The 16,972-nt window shown below is 28.0% G+C and overlaps 1 protein-coding gene across 10 annotated transcripts in view; it reads right to left on the bottom strand.

Annotated features, from left to right (window-relative positions):
• The window catches only part of LOC119616445 (RNA-binding protein Musashi homolog Rbp6-like), a 328,977-nt gene that overhangs the window by 179,871 nt on the left and 132,134 nt on the right, over nt 1-16,972 (bottom strand). For all 10 annotated transcript variants that reach the window (XM_037972790.1, XM_037972789.1, XM_037972791.1 and 7 more), the window contains one exon: nt 9,540-9,621. In XM_037972790.1, coding sequence (XP_037828718.1) covers nt 9,540-9,621 — 82 coding nt within the window. The remainder of the gene's footprint in view (nt 1-9,539; nt 9,622-16,972) is intronic.

The raw sequence follows: 16,972 nt of genomic DNA on the forward strand, positions 1-16,972 counted from the left end.
TTTTAGTTTAGAAACATTAGTACATTATTTTTGAATAAATTACATAAATTAGCCAAAAATTGCAGCGACAAAACTAAAGCACATAACCTTGGATATATTAAATTTTAGGGAATTTTAGGAAACTATTAACAACATTTACTATTAAATAAGGATATAAAGTCTATTGTAGACATTTTAAGAGCAAACTTACGTAAAATAAAGTGAATTCATACCATTTTTAAAGTAATTATTTATCATTCACCTTTGTAGTGCGCTTTCCTTCTACTTAAAATTAAAAATGGCACCTCAAAAGTATTTTTTGCGATTAAAAGAAAAAAGTTATTGATGGTTTTAATAAATGTCAATCAGGATCTCATATTTCTTAAAAAAATAATATTTATAACACTATAATTTCGTATGTATATAATCGCAAAAAATACTTTGTATGAAGGATATTATCACAGAAAGTCGAAAAAATTAGTTATTGCTGCAAAAAAGGTAAATTTAAAATTATTAATTTTATTATTAATTATTAAAATACCCCGGGTACTTCGCTACCCTCACCAAAATTAAATGCATACAAAATTCGTATTACTTTTATACAAAGTTTTAATTGATTAAACGTTTTTTAATGTTCCTGTTTTTTATGTTCAATATTAACGAAATTTATCTCATTAATAAATTCGCATTCAGTAAGGAGCGTGTATTTTTATTTTCATTCGTTTAGCTTCCGCATTATAGAAACTTTCGAAAGTACTATTTGAAGAAGGAAAAAATACTATAAAATATGTACCTCTTAGAGATTTTCATTCAATCAAAAATTGTATGTTTCTGTGTTCAATATTATAGAAAATTCAAAAAATATAATTTGATGAACGAAAAAGTACCAAAAGTCCCTTTTAGCAGGCTATTATTCACTCTAGACTTCATACGTTTAATTTTATATTTCTATGCTCAATATCATAAAAATTTAAAAAAGTATAATCTGGAAAACTAAAATGTACAAAAATCTCTCTCATTAAATTTTCATTTAATAAGGACCCTGTGTCATGTGTTCCGGTTTCCCATTATAGGGAATCGAAAAGGTACCATTTGAAGAATGGAAAAGTACCAATGAGTCTCCACGTACAGATTATTATTCAGTCAGGACAATGTATGTTCAAATTTATATTTCTAGGTTAAATATTTTAGAAAATTCAAAAAGTACCATTTGAGAGATAAAAGTACTAAAAATTTCATTCTGAAAGAATCTTATTCAAAAAGGACCGTGTATGATTAATAATCATGTGTTTTGGATTTATACCATAGAACATACAAAGCGTATAATTTGAAGAAAGAAAATGTATCATAATTGGAATAAATTCTACCTTTGTGGAAAGTACTAATAAAAAGAGTACCATTTTCCCCATCTTCGTGTAGGAATAGACTTTTTGAGAATTAAATTTTATAAATATTTCGTGTTTAAATCTTATATCAGTGATATAAGATTATATCACAGATAAAACTCAAACGATTCAAATCTGTTGTTCCAGAAAAATTGTACCCGAATACCAAAATAATATACCAATGTGTCGGTAAATTAACTATTTTTTCAAATTTAATAAAAAATGGCTCAATTAGTTTGAATAAATTAAATTTCACGTTTTTACCCTTTTTGGTTCTATTTTTCCCCAGTGAATTGAGAATTAAATTTTATAAATATTTCGTGTTTAAATCTTATATCAGTGATATAAGATTACATATTATATCACAGATAAAACTCAAACGATTCAAATCTGTTGTTCCAGAAAAATTGTACCGAACAATTTACCCGAATTTGGTCCTATATAGGGCTTAGTACCCGAATACCAAAATAATATACCAATGCATATTTTGTGTCGGTAAATTAACTATTTTTTCAAAAAAAATTTTTACAAAAATTGTTATCCCTTAAAAGTACGAATTTCAAAAAAGTACCAGACTTACTTACTTTAAGAGTAGATGCAGGTGCATTAAAAATGTTTGTTGTGTCACTAATATTGGATAAGATAATTAAGATAATCAGTTTAACCTTTTTTACCCCTAAATATACAAATTTCCTTAGTGGATCTACATGACCAAAAACACATCTACTGTCAAAAATTCATGATTCTAGGTTCAGCCGTTTGGGATTTGCGATGATGAATCACTCAGTCAGTAACGCTACTTTTTTATATATCTGTATATAGACTAAACATTTGGAAGAATGTTGGATGATCAAACAGTAAAAGTAATTTATAAGTTGAGCGCTTAAAAAGTGATTTGAAAATTATCCCCATATATGACTGATAACTGATTATTTGAAAAACAATAACAATAAAATAAATTGATCATTCGGGTGTTTAAAATATGATGGTTTTAAAAACTTTTTATACCCTCCACCACCATCAGTGGTGATAGAGGGTATATGTAAGTTTGTCATTCCGTGTGTAACACCAAGAAGTATTCATCTGAGATCCAACAATCCATATGAAATTCTGAGTCGATTAAGCTGTGTGCGTCTGTCTGTCTGCCTCAAACACTCCCACGTTGAAACTAAGCAAAAGAAGTCAGCCAAATATTCACTATTATCCTAAGCAGTTTGGTATTGAAAATCAGCCGAATGGGTCCACAACGTAAAAAGTTATGAGTAACAATTTCAGACTACGTCACAAAAAGTACGTTTTTTTTCCTAATTCTTAAGTAGTTTTCTCAGAAACTACTACGTCTTCGCGGACCCCCTAAATTTTTGCTACTGCCCATTTGGGAACCGTTGCGTTAGATAAATATAGCTAGCACAATACCGGGCAGAAAATAGGAATTAAAATATTTAAATAAAATACAAAGCATATCGGATTTCGAAAAACAGAAAAACACGTTTCTGTGAAATAATATGAGGTTTATAATGTAATAATTTCAATAAATTACATTCAATAATTCTATGTAAACATTTTAAAAATCTAAAAATTTTCCTGAAAATTACAACATTTGTAATAATTTTGGAGTCGTATATGTTTGAATCCAGGATTTTGTTTAATTTTGGGCTATGAAAAGAGTATGATTTTTTTTTGATGGCACATTGGAAACGTAAATTTTATATAAGCAACATAAATACAATACAATTTTTTCGATTTTTTTTTCTTCTGACAAAAAACACATTTAGTGGTTGAATGAGATAATAATTCACATGATAAATACAAAAACGTTAATTATTTGATTGATGCACGCAAAAGTTATAGTGGCTTAAAATACTAAAATTTTAAAAATCGTTAAAAATACTTTTATGTATTTTTAGAAAGACAATTTTTTAAAGATGACGATTTATTTATAAGAAAATGCAAAATTTCGATATTTGTAGCACAGTCTCTGTAGAAATATAATAAACCCCATTTTCCCTTTTAAACATATTCTCAACGTTTAGAGACTATTTGAAACGGATTAGTGTTATCCTATTTGTCTCAAATACCCAGCATTGCAGTTTTACTGCATGCTCCTCTATAATTTGTACAAACTTGCTTTATATAACTCCCCTAATGAATATTAGGGTAGTAACTTTTATAATTTTTCTCAAATTGCAAAAATATACGCAAATAATTGAATAGAACATTAACAAAAAATGCACACTCTTATTATGATTTAAAATAAAATATAAATTCCGTGGTTTTTACAAAAAAAAAAAAATAATTTATAATAATTGAATTTAAATCTGCAAATAAACAGAAAATGTTATTTTTTATAGAAAGCTATGAGCCCTGATTGGCTTAAGTAATTGTTTTCTAACAGCAGTAATTGTGGGCTAATACATGGTTCCAAGGCCAAAATTTATGTATACCACTAATGTGTGTTTACATTTAATTTAAAAACATATTAAGCAGCCAAGTTTCATATATATGTTTCTACAGAAAATTTCCTATGCAAGAGTTATAATTTGATGACTGTAATTGGCTACAGTCATTAGATCTATTCTATAAAAAATATAATTTTTAAACATATTTTAATTATTACTATTTTTTTCGTAGAGTAAAAAAACCTTTTAAATTGAGCTTTGTCTAAAAAATCATTGCAGAATAACTCCGAAGTATTAAATTATAATACACTGAAGAAACTATATAAATATGTGAAATATTTACCAAGATATACTCATTCAAAATTAATAAGCCGATTCAGAAATATTACAAGAAAATTATTTTATTTTTAAAAGGAACAACTTTAAGCACCTATATTTTGGGGTTAAAGGAACTCTGTAATATTTTTAAAAATGTTTGTGTATTGTATGGAAAGTTTACTTAACTATAATAACGAGCAAGTCAATTGGAAAGCGTTTTTTTATTTTTGTCGTTCTCACTCTCACGGGTATGCATAAAAAGTATATGTCAGTTATCGGACAAAAATTAAGTTTCATTATAAATTTTGAGTTTTATTTTCTGAATTATATATATTCTTGTATCTTATAACAAAAATTGACCTAAACATCAAATTTTGTTTCAAATACAGAGTAATATGTCATTGTTCATAAATTTGAATGTGAAATCTGTTTTGGACCCTGTAAGATATACAAACATGGACCGATTTTGATGAATTACATTTTTTTCATTGCATATGACTTAGTAAAGTAAGATTATGCTAATTGTAGTAATTTTAATCAAAAATTTGTTAAACAAAAACAATTTATTTAATGCTAATCGTTTTTAAAATTGTTTTAATTGTCCGAAAATCTCCTAGTTAATAGAGCATAACTCTAATTGTCTGTTTTCCCTTAACAGGGGTTTATTTTACAATACTTTGTATTAATATCAGAATTTCATTGTCTTTAATACAAAATCAAATTTGTTGTCAAAATGTATTGAACAATTTTCATTCATTTATTATAAAAACCTATTTTTTGGTTAATTTTTAATTTCAAATGGCTTATGAAGAAAATTATGGTGAAAAATAAAAGAAAATTATGTTAGAAATTAATATCCAAAGGAAAACTACATATCGTTACCTAAAATGCAAAAGGGCGTAACGGCCAAAAATTTGAAAATTTACTTTTTGATTGATAATGATGCACGGCATAAAAATACGTGTTGTCAGAAATTGTCAGAACTCTTTTGTCAAAAACTCCGATTTTATTAACAAAATTCAAAAGGGCGTAATAACAAATTAGATTTTTCCACAATTAAGAGGGCGTAACAACAAGATACAATTTTGGCAAATCTTTCGAATTAATTTTTTTTTTGTGTTTTAAAATTATGAAACAATAAAGGTATATTCAGGTATGCGCTTCCATATGATATACCGATTCTATAGAAATTAATTACATCGAACATTTCACTGTTTCGAAATATAGGATTTGTATCTATATCTTATATCAAAAACAACTGGTGTTCAATATAAAGTCTAATATATGTCATAAGCCCAATAAAGGATTCTGATTCTGAGAAAACTTAATAGAGTTATTTTGAAACTTATTACATCGAACTTTAACATCATATCTATATTAATAAGAAATTTTTCAACATCAGAGTGATTTTTAAAGGAGGCCCTCCTTTGAGGACTTAAATCAATTATAGGCTGAACTGAACTGGATTTGAAAGATATATACATTTCTTAAAACCAATTTATCTCGAATTTTATTAATATACATATAATTTTATTCAAACAATTTTATAAAAGTAAACAATTTTTTAATACCTTATAGTAAAGTCACGTGCCTTAGTTCAACTTTATCGCGATTCAAATATTTGTAAGTTAATTATAAATGTTAAAGGAGATGTGGGCTGATCCACATTAAATTTGATAGAGGGGTTATATAATAAACAATACTTATTCAGGCTTATACTAGGTTAGTTGATTCATCGCTTAACTATAATTTTTAAGAATGTTTTGTGTGTTATAGTCATTTTCTGACAGAGATTGTTGTATGGGATCTAGAGTCAAATATGGTTTAATCTGATTCTTGGCCACTTAAAGCAGACTTATGTATGTTAAATTTGTTCACGATCGTTTCATAGTAAACGTACTTTCCAGCAATCAAATATTTTCTGGATATTCCAGGTGAAGATTTGTAATAACGTATGATGTAATTACGAACCGATATTAACCATTTCCAACAGAGTTTCTATTTGGGGCAAATATAAAAATATGTACCAAATTCAATCAAATTATATTATTAATTGCTTTCAAGCTGTACATACTAAACGGTTGATACGCCCGTTTGGTTTTAGAAAAGCCGAATTTAAAAGAGCGTATCGCACACAACTTACAGGAACAGCTGAAAAAACTGTTTATTCGTCAAAAAATAAATGTATCATTGTTGTTAGCTGCTATTGTGAAAAAAAAAAATAATAATTTTTATAAACACTGTAGCTTTCATTTTATTCAGTTTTTTATCTCTCCTGTTAAATTTCGAAAAGTGTTGTTACGAACTTTTGCATTTTAGGTAACGAAATAAATTGTAAATTTTTAAAAAAAAAAAATACATTTCAAACTTTTTAAGTATTTTTAGGTTAAAATACATTTACAAATAAAACTTTGTGTTAATACAAAATCACATAATGTAAAGGCCTTTTATAAACATATCATAGTATTTGCGACCTAATACATCGGCATTGCTAAATTAATTTTAATTTTTGTATATTGAAAAAAGTAAAACTTTAATTTTAAAAATTAAAAAAATTAAAAAAAATATATAAGTTAAAATTAAGACAATTTCGGCACATATTTCGATAAAAAGAGAAAATTCTACGCCTTTTTACCACAGAACTTTTAAAAAAATTTCAATGAAATTAAGGAAGAATCGGACAAAAAACAACGATTTTTATCATAAAAAGAAAAAAAAAATAAATTCTATTTATATTTCTCAGTGATTATACATATTATTAAAAAATATTAAGAATATATCAGTAGATTTGATAAAATTAAAAAATATTAAAAATTTGCTTCAAAAACTTGAGTTTTCTTAACATTTTTCTTTATTGTTTTATTAAAAATCGCCAAAGTTCAGGAAGAAAAATAAAAAAATTCTTTTACATTTTAGTAAATGTTATGTTTTGAAAAATATAAATCATAAGACATCGTTTTTCTATTTCAAAGAAATAAATATTTTTAAAAGAAAAATTATTTTTATTTATTTTTCGAATTCATTCTGAATGGATATTCAGGAGGGTGATTAGGCATTGATCTACCAATTTGTATTTATTATTGCCTTAGCATCAGAAAAATATGTTAAATGTCATTGTCCGGCACAGAGATGAGATTGGCATTTGGGTGCAGTTTTGTCTTCTAATACATGGAAATTCATGTTCCTCTAAAAATAATATATTTTTCAATACCATTTTCCATGCCACAATTTCACACATGTATTGTTAAACCATATGTGTTGATGGACCAAACCTTAATTTTCCAACATTACTACTGGATATGGAATTTTGCTACATCATGGCTTATTTCGCTTTCTAAAATTTAGTATTTTAATATTAAATATAATATGTTTTTAAATGTTTATATTTTATGCTTTAAACTTTTTAGTTGGAATTTTCTTGGTACCTCTAACCTCTAAGACACAGTTGAGTAGGAGTACAGGGAAGGGATTTCCCGTAACAAATGGTGTTCAAAAGTTACAGATTATTATATTTATAAAAAATCAGCATATAAATATTTATGTTTTGGAGAACAATGTTGCTGAGATCATCGAAAAACTGCACCCATACGCAAATTTGACCTTAGAGCCGACATATAACCTAATCATATTTTCTGCAGATAAGATGATTAACTATATAATGCTATATCGGTAATAAAAAATTCTCCTGAATATGAAGTGGTCAATACTTTCAGCATTTACAGTCAGTTATCCATTTTAGGAGATTAATGCGCAAACATATCGAAATACATAGTCATCCATAAAAACTTTATATTTAATATCAGATAGACTTACATACAATTTATAACCAAAAAATAACGTTTCGGAAAGCAATTTATTACTTTATTAAACATTTAAATCCATCGTTTGTAGACTTTTATGAAATTCAGAAAATGAAAAAATTAATTTTTCTTTTAAAAATATTTTATTCATTGGAATATTTTATTCACCGAACAGAAACATCGTTTGTATAATTATCTGGCATAGTGATTAATTTGTTGTCATGAATTTAATTTTAATTTAATTTATTTCCAAAATAAACCTAGCCTATTGGCCATAATCGGTTACAAATTCCATGAGAAATTAAGAATTGACCGATGGTCTTCAGATTTCTTTGATTTTTTGTGAACACGTACTCTTTCTTTTGACGCCCACAGTACATTTAAAACTGTGAGCGTCAAAAGAAAGTGTACACAGCATTGCTCTTTCGTATCGGGGAAATGCTTAAATTTCATCGAAAGACGGTATTTAGGTAAGCAACCGAATGGAGTAATTATGTTTTCGGTAGCTTTATTCGGATTTTGCTAAAAATAAGTTAAAATATATAAAAATAAATAATGTATAAATAGACTACCCCCGTACCGTGAAATATCGTTTCTAATTTAAATAAAAAAATGTGACGAATTGTAAGAAATAGTCATTGAACAAATTTTCCGACAAATTTTCTCGATGTGAAAAAAACGGAGTACAGGACGTAATCGTGAGGATCGAAGCCCAATTCCCTGAAAATTGTTGTTGAATTACCGAAAAATATAACAGTTACACCAGGGAACCTAGTGGATATATGTATGTTCAATTCAAAGACCACTTCAATAAACACTCTACATACCAGAAAGCCTCTTAAGAAACCTTATTTTCATATCAAAAATTAATCAACAAAACTGAATAAATTTTACAAAAATTGGTCTAAACTCAGATCATTACTTCTGGTGATATATTTTATTAACAAGCAAATAACTCAAGTTGCACTTGCATCAAAAATGCATTTATCTTCAAAAATATTATTTAGAAATGCATTTTGATGAAAGTGTACATTTGTGGTAATCGAATTTAAATATTTGCATCCCAATTCTGATCAGTACATTCAGTCCTCTATCACTTACTCGATCAACTCGAAAACACCTCAGCTCAAAACATGAGAAATTTCATTGCTATTGTTCCAAATTCGGTATTTATTTCCAAAAATAGAAAATTCTAAATCTATAGAAATAAAAAAGAGCGAGATAATTCTGTAAATTCTAAAGGATTTGACCGATTCTTCGAAGAAATAGAATCGTTTTAAAAATTAATCATATCCGAGGTGTACTACTTTGCGGACCTCTGACTACGCCCCTGGTAGGCCTATGAGGTCTAAATTCAAAACCTAATTAGAATTGGACAAACCGTTTAGAAGTTACATAATTGTTTTACTCTTTTTTATTTCTATACCACTGTGTGACGCTTTGTAATTATAAATCACACACAATTTTTATATAATTCTTTGATATAAATTACAAAATATAACCCGCAAGTTTTTCCAAAATATGTTAAAAAGTCATGATTAAAAAAATCTATCGGGAATTGCGACAGATGCCAGCAATTCCCATAGTGTGTATATCATTAATTAAATATAATTAACTTTTTATTGTATTTTCAATGTAGTTAAGAAGAAAGTACTTACCTCGACCTTCGCGTCGCAGGGTCTTTCATAACCATTGCCTCTGAAATTTCACCAAAACGACTAAAATAGTCTTTTAAACTCTCTGAAAAGACAAACAAAGTAATAAAATAATATCATTAATTAAGTTTATTATTATGTATACGTATTCCTGTCCTCGTGCAAAATTAAAATGTAAATATCGTCATATGAAATGCTAAATAACGTATATAAAAGGAATTTTATCAATTTGTATTAAAACAGGATGTATACCCAGCAAAAAAAAAGAATTTCCAAAGAAGCGAAAAAGAGTTAGAATTTACTCCATGGATGTACTGAAAAAGACCTGAAGAAGTGATGATTTTAATACAGACAAACGCAAAAAATTCACTTAGTGTTACTTTTGAAATGGTGATCAGCGTTGCGACTCACAATTTATTTTTCTTACCTAAGTTCCGACAAAAAACTACCAAAACGTTACAAAAACTACCAAATTTTTCCTTAGGTACAATTGCTTCTGTTTAGAGTTCCATTATTTTTAAAACTAATATGTAATATCATACAATGATTTGTTCTAAATAATCAATGGTTTACTTTTACGTAATAAGATAAAATTTCCAAATACTATATAGTTATGAAATACATAATTGCTGTTTTCGACAAAATTTGTACCAAAATCATTCCCGAGAAAATTGTAATAGTATTATATTCGGCTATGATGAATCATATATGTATATTCACCATCTATCGTATAAATTGAGGACTTTATGGATAAATCCTTTTATTATACTACGGTTAACTAATTGCTATTTATTGATAATAAAATTATTTTCCGTAAAAGGGGATATATGGCTGTAATAGGATCAATCGTGGACCAATCGACATAGATTTCGGTTGTTAAAAAACTGTTTCAACAGACAGACGGGAGGACATGGCTATATCGTCTTAGAATCTAATAAGAACCTAGAAAAAATATATACTTACAAGCGGAATCACAAAATCAATATACCCCTAATATTTTTATACCCATCAAAAAAGGATTGGGGTATATTAATTTTGCGATTCCGTTTGTAAGGTAGTAGACCCACCAAATTATATATTTATTCATGAATCTGGCTTCTTAAAAAAAAAATGAATTAGTGTGGCCTCCAGTAGGTTAGTGGTTTATGTTATAGTCAGACCTGACGTCGTGCATTCGATTCCCACCTGAGGCATTGGTTAGGAAGTGCACAACGGGACCGCTGCAGGCCTACAAGTATTCCTTCGGATTTTATATAACATCCTCATTTCAAACTAACTAACTTAATAACATGCACGAATCAGAAATGTTGAAATACATAGAAACTTAATATTTTCATAGAACAAACAATATAAACTTAACAAGGATAAACCTAAGATTGACGTATTTATTAAAATTCTTATTACTTTGCCATAACAAGGTCAGAAATGTTTATAAATTCATATGCATGAGATCAAAATTATCTCATCCTACCAAATTTGGACCAAAATTTAAACCTACCAACCAAACTACCAAAAGTCATTTCAGAGATTTGAAACTACCAATTTTGGTCCAATTGGACCAAAGTGGCAACGCTGGTGGTGATAAACGTTATTCTTTTGGAAGTACTTCGTTTTATTTTTGCCGGGCTTTTACGAATTTTTTGATTTTACGAATTGGCTTGACATTACATGTGTATTAAACCGACTCACTCTATACGGAACGCAAAAACGTGTTTTTATTACCCCTCTCAAAATTTACCTTGCTTTGTTTTATGATGACTCCCAAATATTTTAAGTCTAGCGATGACCGTTCATGAGCTGGACTGAATTAACAAAAAACTATTTTATAATTATTTTTTTCCAATACGGGGTATCGTTTGAAAGAGGTTTTAAAGCCGCGTCCAATGATGTATTAATCATAAATAACCGTTTGCTCATAATTGTCATATTCCAAAAAAATTTAAAATTGTTAGGTTTTTCATTAATATAAATAAAATGTATACACAATTTTGCAAGATTTGCACACCACTAGACGTGACTTCATAAAACCTTTCAAATGATACCTCATATTGTATATTTTGTTTAAGATAGACCGGTCATCGATAGACTAGAAATATTTTGGGAACCATCATAAAAGATTGAACTGAACATAAAAAATCGTGCCTCCCGCCCCACACGATATTTTATTGAAAACTGTCCAGCTCACGAACGGACAACACTAAACCCAAAATATTTTTAGTAACATCATATTACATAACAGAAAATATTTTGAGGGGGTAACTCAAGCACTATTTTTTGTGAGTCGGTCTAATGTGTATATCTTTCGTTAAACCGATTGTAACGTGTGCCAAATAGGTACATACATACATATGTATATTAGGGTGACCCCAAAATTAAAGAAACTGTTCCCACCGACAAATTTAGTATCATATGAAAGGTTTTGAGAAAAGGTCCAAAATTATTACAAATGTTATTTTCGGAAAATTTTTTTCATATTTCTGGCAAATAAACCATATGCAAATTTAGTATCATATAAAAGGTTTTTAGAAAAGGTTCAAAATAATTACAAATTTTTTATCCTTTGATCCAGCTCACAAAATATTGACCGCAGTACAAACATTTTGAGAAACAGTATCTAAAAATCAATTAAACTTCAATTTTAGTTGGGAACATTGACGCCTCATGTTTCCTCCATACAAATGTGGCCACCTTAATGTATATATTATCGAATAGTAAAAAGTACTAATATGTTACAGCTCTATTCAGCTATCAGTCTTCGTGCACTCCTCCTTCAACTTGGTCTATTACTGCCATTGCTGCTAGGTTTCCTGAACATATGACCGCAAAATGATTCATTATTATAGTATGTTAGTGGCACTTTTATTTGGTAATATTTATACAAACTTTTACAAAAAGAACAATATCAATCTATGCAGCAACTTAAAACGCGTTGCCAATTGTATAACAGCGACGATTAGATACAACTGTAGCTTTTACGATTATTACACTACTGTGTCTGGTTTCTTTCCTTTATCTCTTTTTTCCTATCCCCATATTCTTGATATATTATTGTTTCCTGTTGTAATGTTTATTTAACTTTTGAATGAGATTGTAGAACTATATACCAAACTGATTTGCGTTTCGGTTTTTTCTGTATTTATAAATGAGCAAGAGCACAACCAACCCCTAGGATTATTCAAAACAAACCTCATCAACCACAGAATGATTGTGATTGACGCAATGCAGATTCATTCTATGTAGATTGATCCGTAAAATTTTACCATTCTTCTTTTTTATAAGTTTGTTAATATATTTAATAATAAAACCATAAAATCGCGCATTTTAAAAGAGAATATGTATAAAATAAAAAGAAATATGTACATTAGGGTAATAACTTTTATAAGTAAGTCGAGCTTTAAAAAGTTTCCTTTTTCAAGTTTTTAATATTTACTCTAACCAAAATTATAATATTTAATTCAAAATTGGAAATAAGCAAGTGCGATTGTTTGACCCACGATATTTATACAGGAAAAAGCTGCGGTATATCCCTTTCTAAATTAAGTATCCAAACTTGTAGATTATACTATTAAAATTTCATGTAAATTTGTTTTGTGAATTGTGTTAGAAAATCGATTTGACGCGGAAGGTTTTTGCACCAAAATGACCCGTTATTATTTTTTTTATTTACACAGGAAAAAGCTACGGCTTATCCATTTTCTAAATTAGGTACCCAAACTTGTAGATTATACTCTAAAAATTCATGTAAATTTGTTTGTGAATGGTGTTAGAAAATCGGTTTTTGCCTCAAAATTACCCGTTATTAAGATACTGCTGCCTACTACGTAATAATAGGGCCTAATTTTGGTTATAATCCTAATGCACAAATCAGAGAACGGTTTGAATGCTTATTTTTTGGATTATGAATACAATCGCATAAAACGAGCCTTGAAATGACAATATGCACTAATTTAATAATGCAATACACGGCACTATTCAAAACAAATGAGTGTAACGAAAAATGATGCTTGTATTGCTTGTCTTCTGCAAATGTCAACGAATAATCTCAAAAGCAACGAATACAAAACGATTGGTATGAATGGTTTTAATGCTGATTGAATAAGTTGTAAGAAAAAATTAACTTAAAAATTTTTCCGTGTTTTTACTTATGGAATGCCGATTATATTTTCTAAAATTCATAAAAATTTTTAGTACTTTTTATCTCATAAATGGTACTTTTTAAATTTTCTAAAATATTCAACCTAGGAACATAAATTTTAACATACATGGTCTTGACTGAATAATATTCTGTAAGTGGGAACTCTTTGGTACTTTTCCATTCTTCAAATGGTACCTTTTGGATTCTCTTTAATGGTTAACCGGAACATATGACACACGGTTCTTATTAAATGAGAATTTATTGATTCTTGTACATTTTCGTTTTTCGGATGGTACCTTTTGATATTTTTATGATATTGAACATATAAAATTTAAATTGTAGGTATCTTAGTGAATGAGAATCTACTGAAAGGGACTTTTGGTACTCTTCATTCATCAAATTATATTTTTTGAATTGTATATAATATTGAACACAGAAACATAAAATTGTTTATTAAATGAGAATCTATAAGAGGTATTTTTTTTTTAAATATAAATTTTCTATAATGTGGAAGCTAAACGAATGAAACTAAAAATACAATCTTTTTCCTGAATGCGAATTTATTCACGTGATATTGAACGTAAAAACTGAAACATTAAAAACATTTTTAATCAATTTTAATTTTCTATAAAAGTAAACCAAATTGTGCATGTATTTAATTTTGATTAGGGTAGCGAAGCACCCAGGGTATGCTAGTAATTAGCATAATTAAGTTTGATATAATTATAATTTATAAATAACACTGTAGATTTTCGTAGAAGTGTCCATAGTATCTCTTAACTACGTCTAATATACTACTATCTATCCAAGCACTCAAAAATATTTGTCCTGTAATATACCAGTCGGTTCAGAATTACTTTCTGATTTGATTAAGCTATGTCCGTCTTTGTCTTTCAATATAGTTTGTTAACATTTGTCTGCATCCAATGACGAAGGCTGTTGAAAATGATTGAAATTGGTCTTTTATTTCTCCTAGTCAGCATACTACTGTACATAAACAGACACTATTTGGAACCTATGTAAGATTCAACATAAATGCTTTATTATTGAAAATTAATCACATTTTATATTCGCAATTTTTGTGGGGTATCTATGGTTGGCCACGCCCGACTAGAGTTTCTTACTTGTTTATTTTTTGATCGTTTCTTCTTTAAAAGGACTTTAAAGTTTGAAAGGAAGCAAGGAATGAAGACTCAAAAAATTATGAATCAACCCAGATGCACACTTAATTCTTTAAAAATTAAAGATTTGAGTACTTCGTTAAATTCCACGAGTACTGCTCGAATATAAATCTTAAACTATATTATTTTATTGTTAAAAGAATGCTGACGTATTTTAAAAAATGTGTTATACTCCGATTTATAGTGAAATAAATATTGAACAAAATAACACTATATGACGGCTATAGATAAGGTGACCATATTTTTTTCAGCAAAATACAGAACAGGAGAAAATAAAATACACTAACCACCATTTTAACCGTAAAAATTTCAAATGTTAACTATGTTTGCTGAAGATTTCCTGTTTTAGATTTTGTTTTTCAACATTTAAATTTCTATTTTTTAACATTTTAGCTTATATTAAAGGCCAGTAAAGACATATGAAGCATATAGTCCTAACAATGGAGGAACGCCTAAAGTAGTCGGATCTAAGATTTATGAACTACGGGCGTAGAATTGAAAGGAAAAGTGGCGTGGCGAAATTGTGTTTTTTTTTACATTTCAGATAATGTTAATGAAGTTAATAATTGCCAAGCATATATGTTTTTAAAATTTAAGTGAAAAATTTCTGTTCTCAATCTCATGGACCTTCCTTAACGTGTTTACAAAATTTTGTCCAAATCGGAGAATATGGAAAAAATCTTTTAAATTTAAAATGGAATTTCACATATTATACGGACTTTGGAGCTTACCGTAAAAGATTTAGAATTAAAATTTTTGCAATATGGGCGGAGAATTAACCCCTAATTCCTCGCTTAGCGTACATGGGATTAATGGTGTCTTTTAGCTCCTTAATTGAGACCCCAAGATGAAGTCTTATTTGTTTTATAAAGTTTTCCAAATTTCCCCAGTTTGCTAATTTTTATACCCACCATCAAAAGATGAATATTGAAAATGGGCAATATTGGTCCACGCTCCCATACAAGTGACCCTAGCCCTCATATAAAGCCACTTTCAGAAATTTAGGTTTTCATTAATGGTCAGGGAGGTGTTTATATTATTTTATCAAAATAGGACTTTGAAATTTTCTGAGGGGAAATTTTATAATTTATTTATTGAGATATTTAAAAAAATTATAAAAATTAAACAAATCTAGCTATGAAGACCAAATTTGAGACTATTATACTCCATTCTAATGTCTTCATTATGAAAATTTTTTGTATAAAATTTCAAGGATAATAAAGGATAAACTTTGGAGGAAGTATTTGCCTCCAATGACACCATCGCACAGAGGGTTGAAATTGTCAAAAATGGCGATTAATTCAGGGGAGCTATAATTTTAACTTATTGTTCATCGATATGTCAAAACACATAAAAATACACATTTTTTAATAAAAGTACGTAGCAAATAAATTTTTTAAGCATTTACGAGCTTTTTAATTTTTTGGGAAATAATTAATTGATTTAGAATTTTCGCTGTAGCTTTATAATGAAAAGCGATAGCTTAAAAAATTAAATTGGGAATGAAGCAAATGAAAAGTTTTAAAATAAATCAATTTTTGTATATACATATGTATATAAAAAAAACTACTTTAAATTCAAAATTCGTTTTTATTAATTTTAAAATATTTTTAAAAAACGTAACGAAATAATTTTTTTCTTGATAAATAATCATACTACGCTCAAAACAAAACCATTTTATTAAAAAAAGCAGATAATAATAAACATTTGTTTTTGGCTTGTTTGGAACTTTTTTAAAGTTTCTTGGATATGAGTCTGACTTACCAATTTGCTTTAATTTGGAAATAAGTAGCTATAAATTAACAAATTGATTTTTAAATTTAAATATATTAAATGTATTATGAAAATTATTTATTATTATTTTAAAAATGTGGCAAACTTGTTAATAATCTAAATGGTGTCCAATATTATCATACTCCCCTTCATAAATCACCTCATAACTATTCTTCATCTGAAATATTTTTGCCTTCTGATGTGTCACTGTCTACTGGAAGGGGCTTTTTCATTTTATATACTAAATTCCTTTTACTAGATATAACTGGACCCGAGGTTATTAGGAACATATATCCCTATTTGATTCCCTATTACTTAGGAACATAAATTATTTGTACATTAGTGCT

Source organism: Lucilia sericata, unplaced genomic scaffold (assembly GCF_015586225.1).
Source record: "Lucilia sericata isolate MDLA Ls3-8-SP2 unplaced genomic scaffold, ASM1558622v1 Contig000072F_arrow, whole genome shotgun sequence".
Taxonomy (NCBI): domain Eukaryota; kingdom Metazoa; phylum Arthropoda; class Insecta; order Diptera; family Calliphoridae; genus Lucilia; species Lucilia sericata.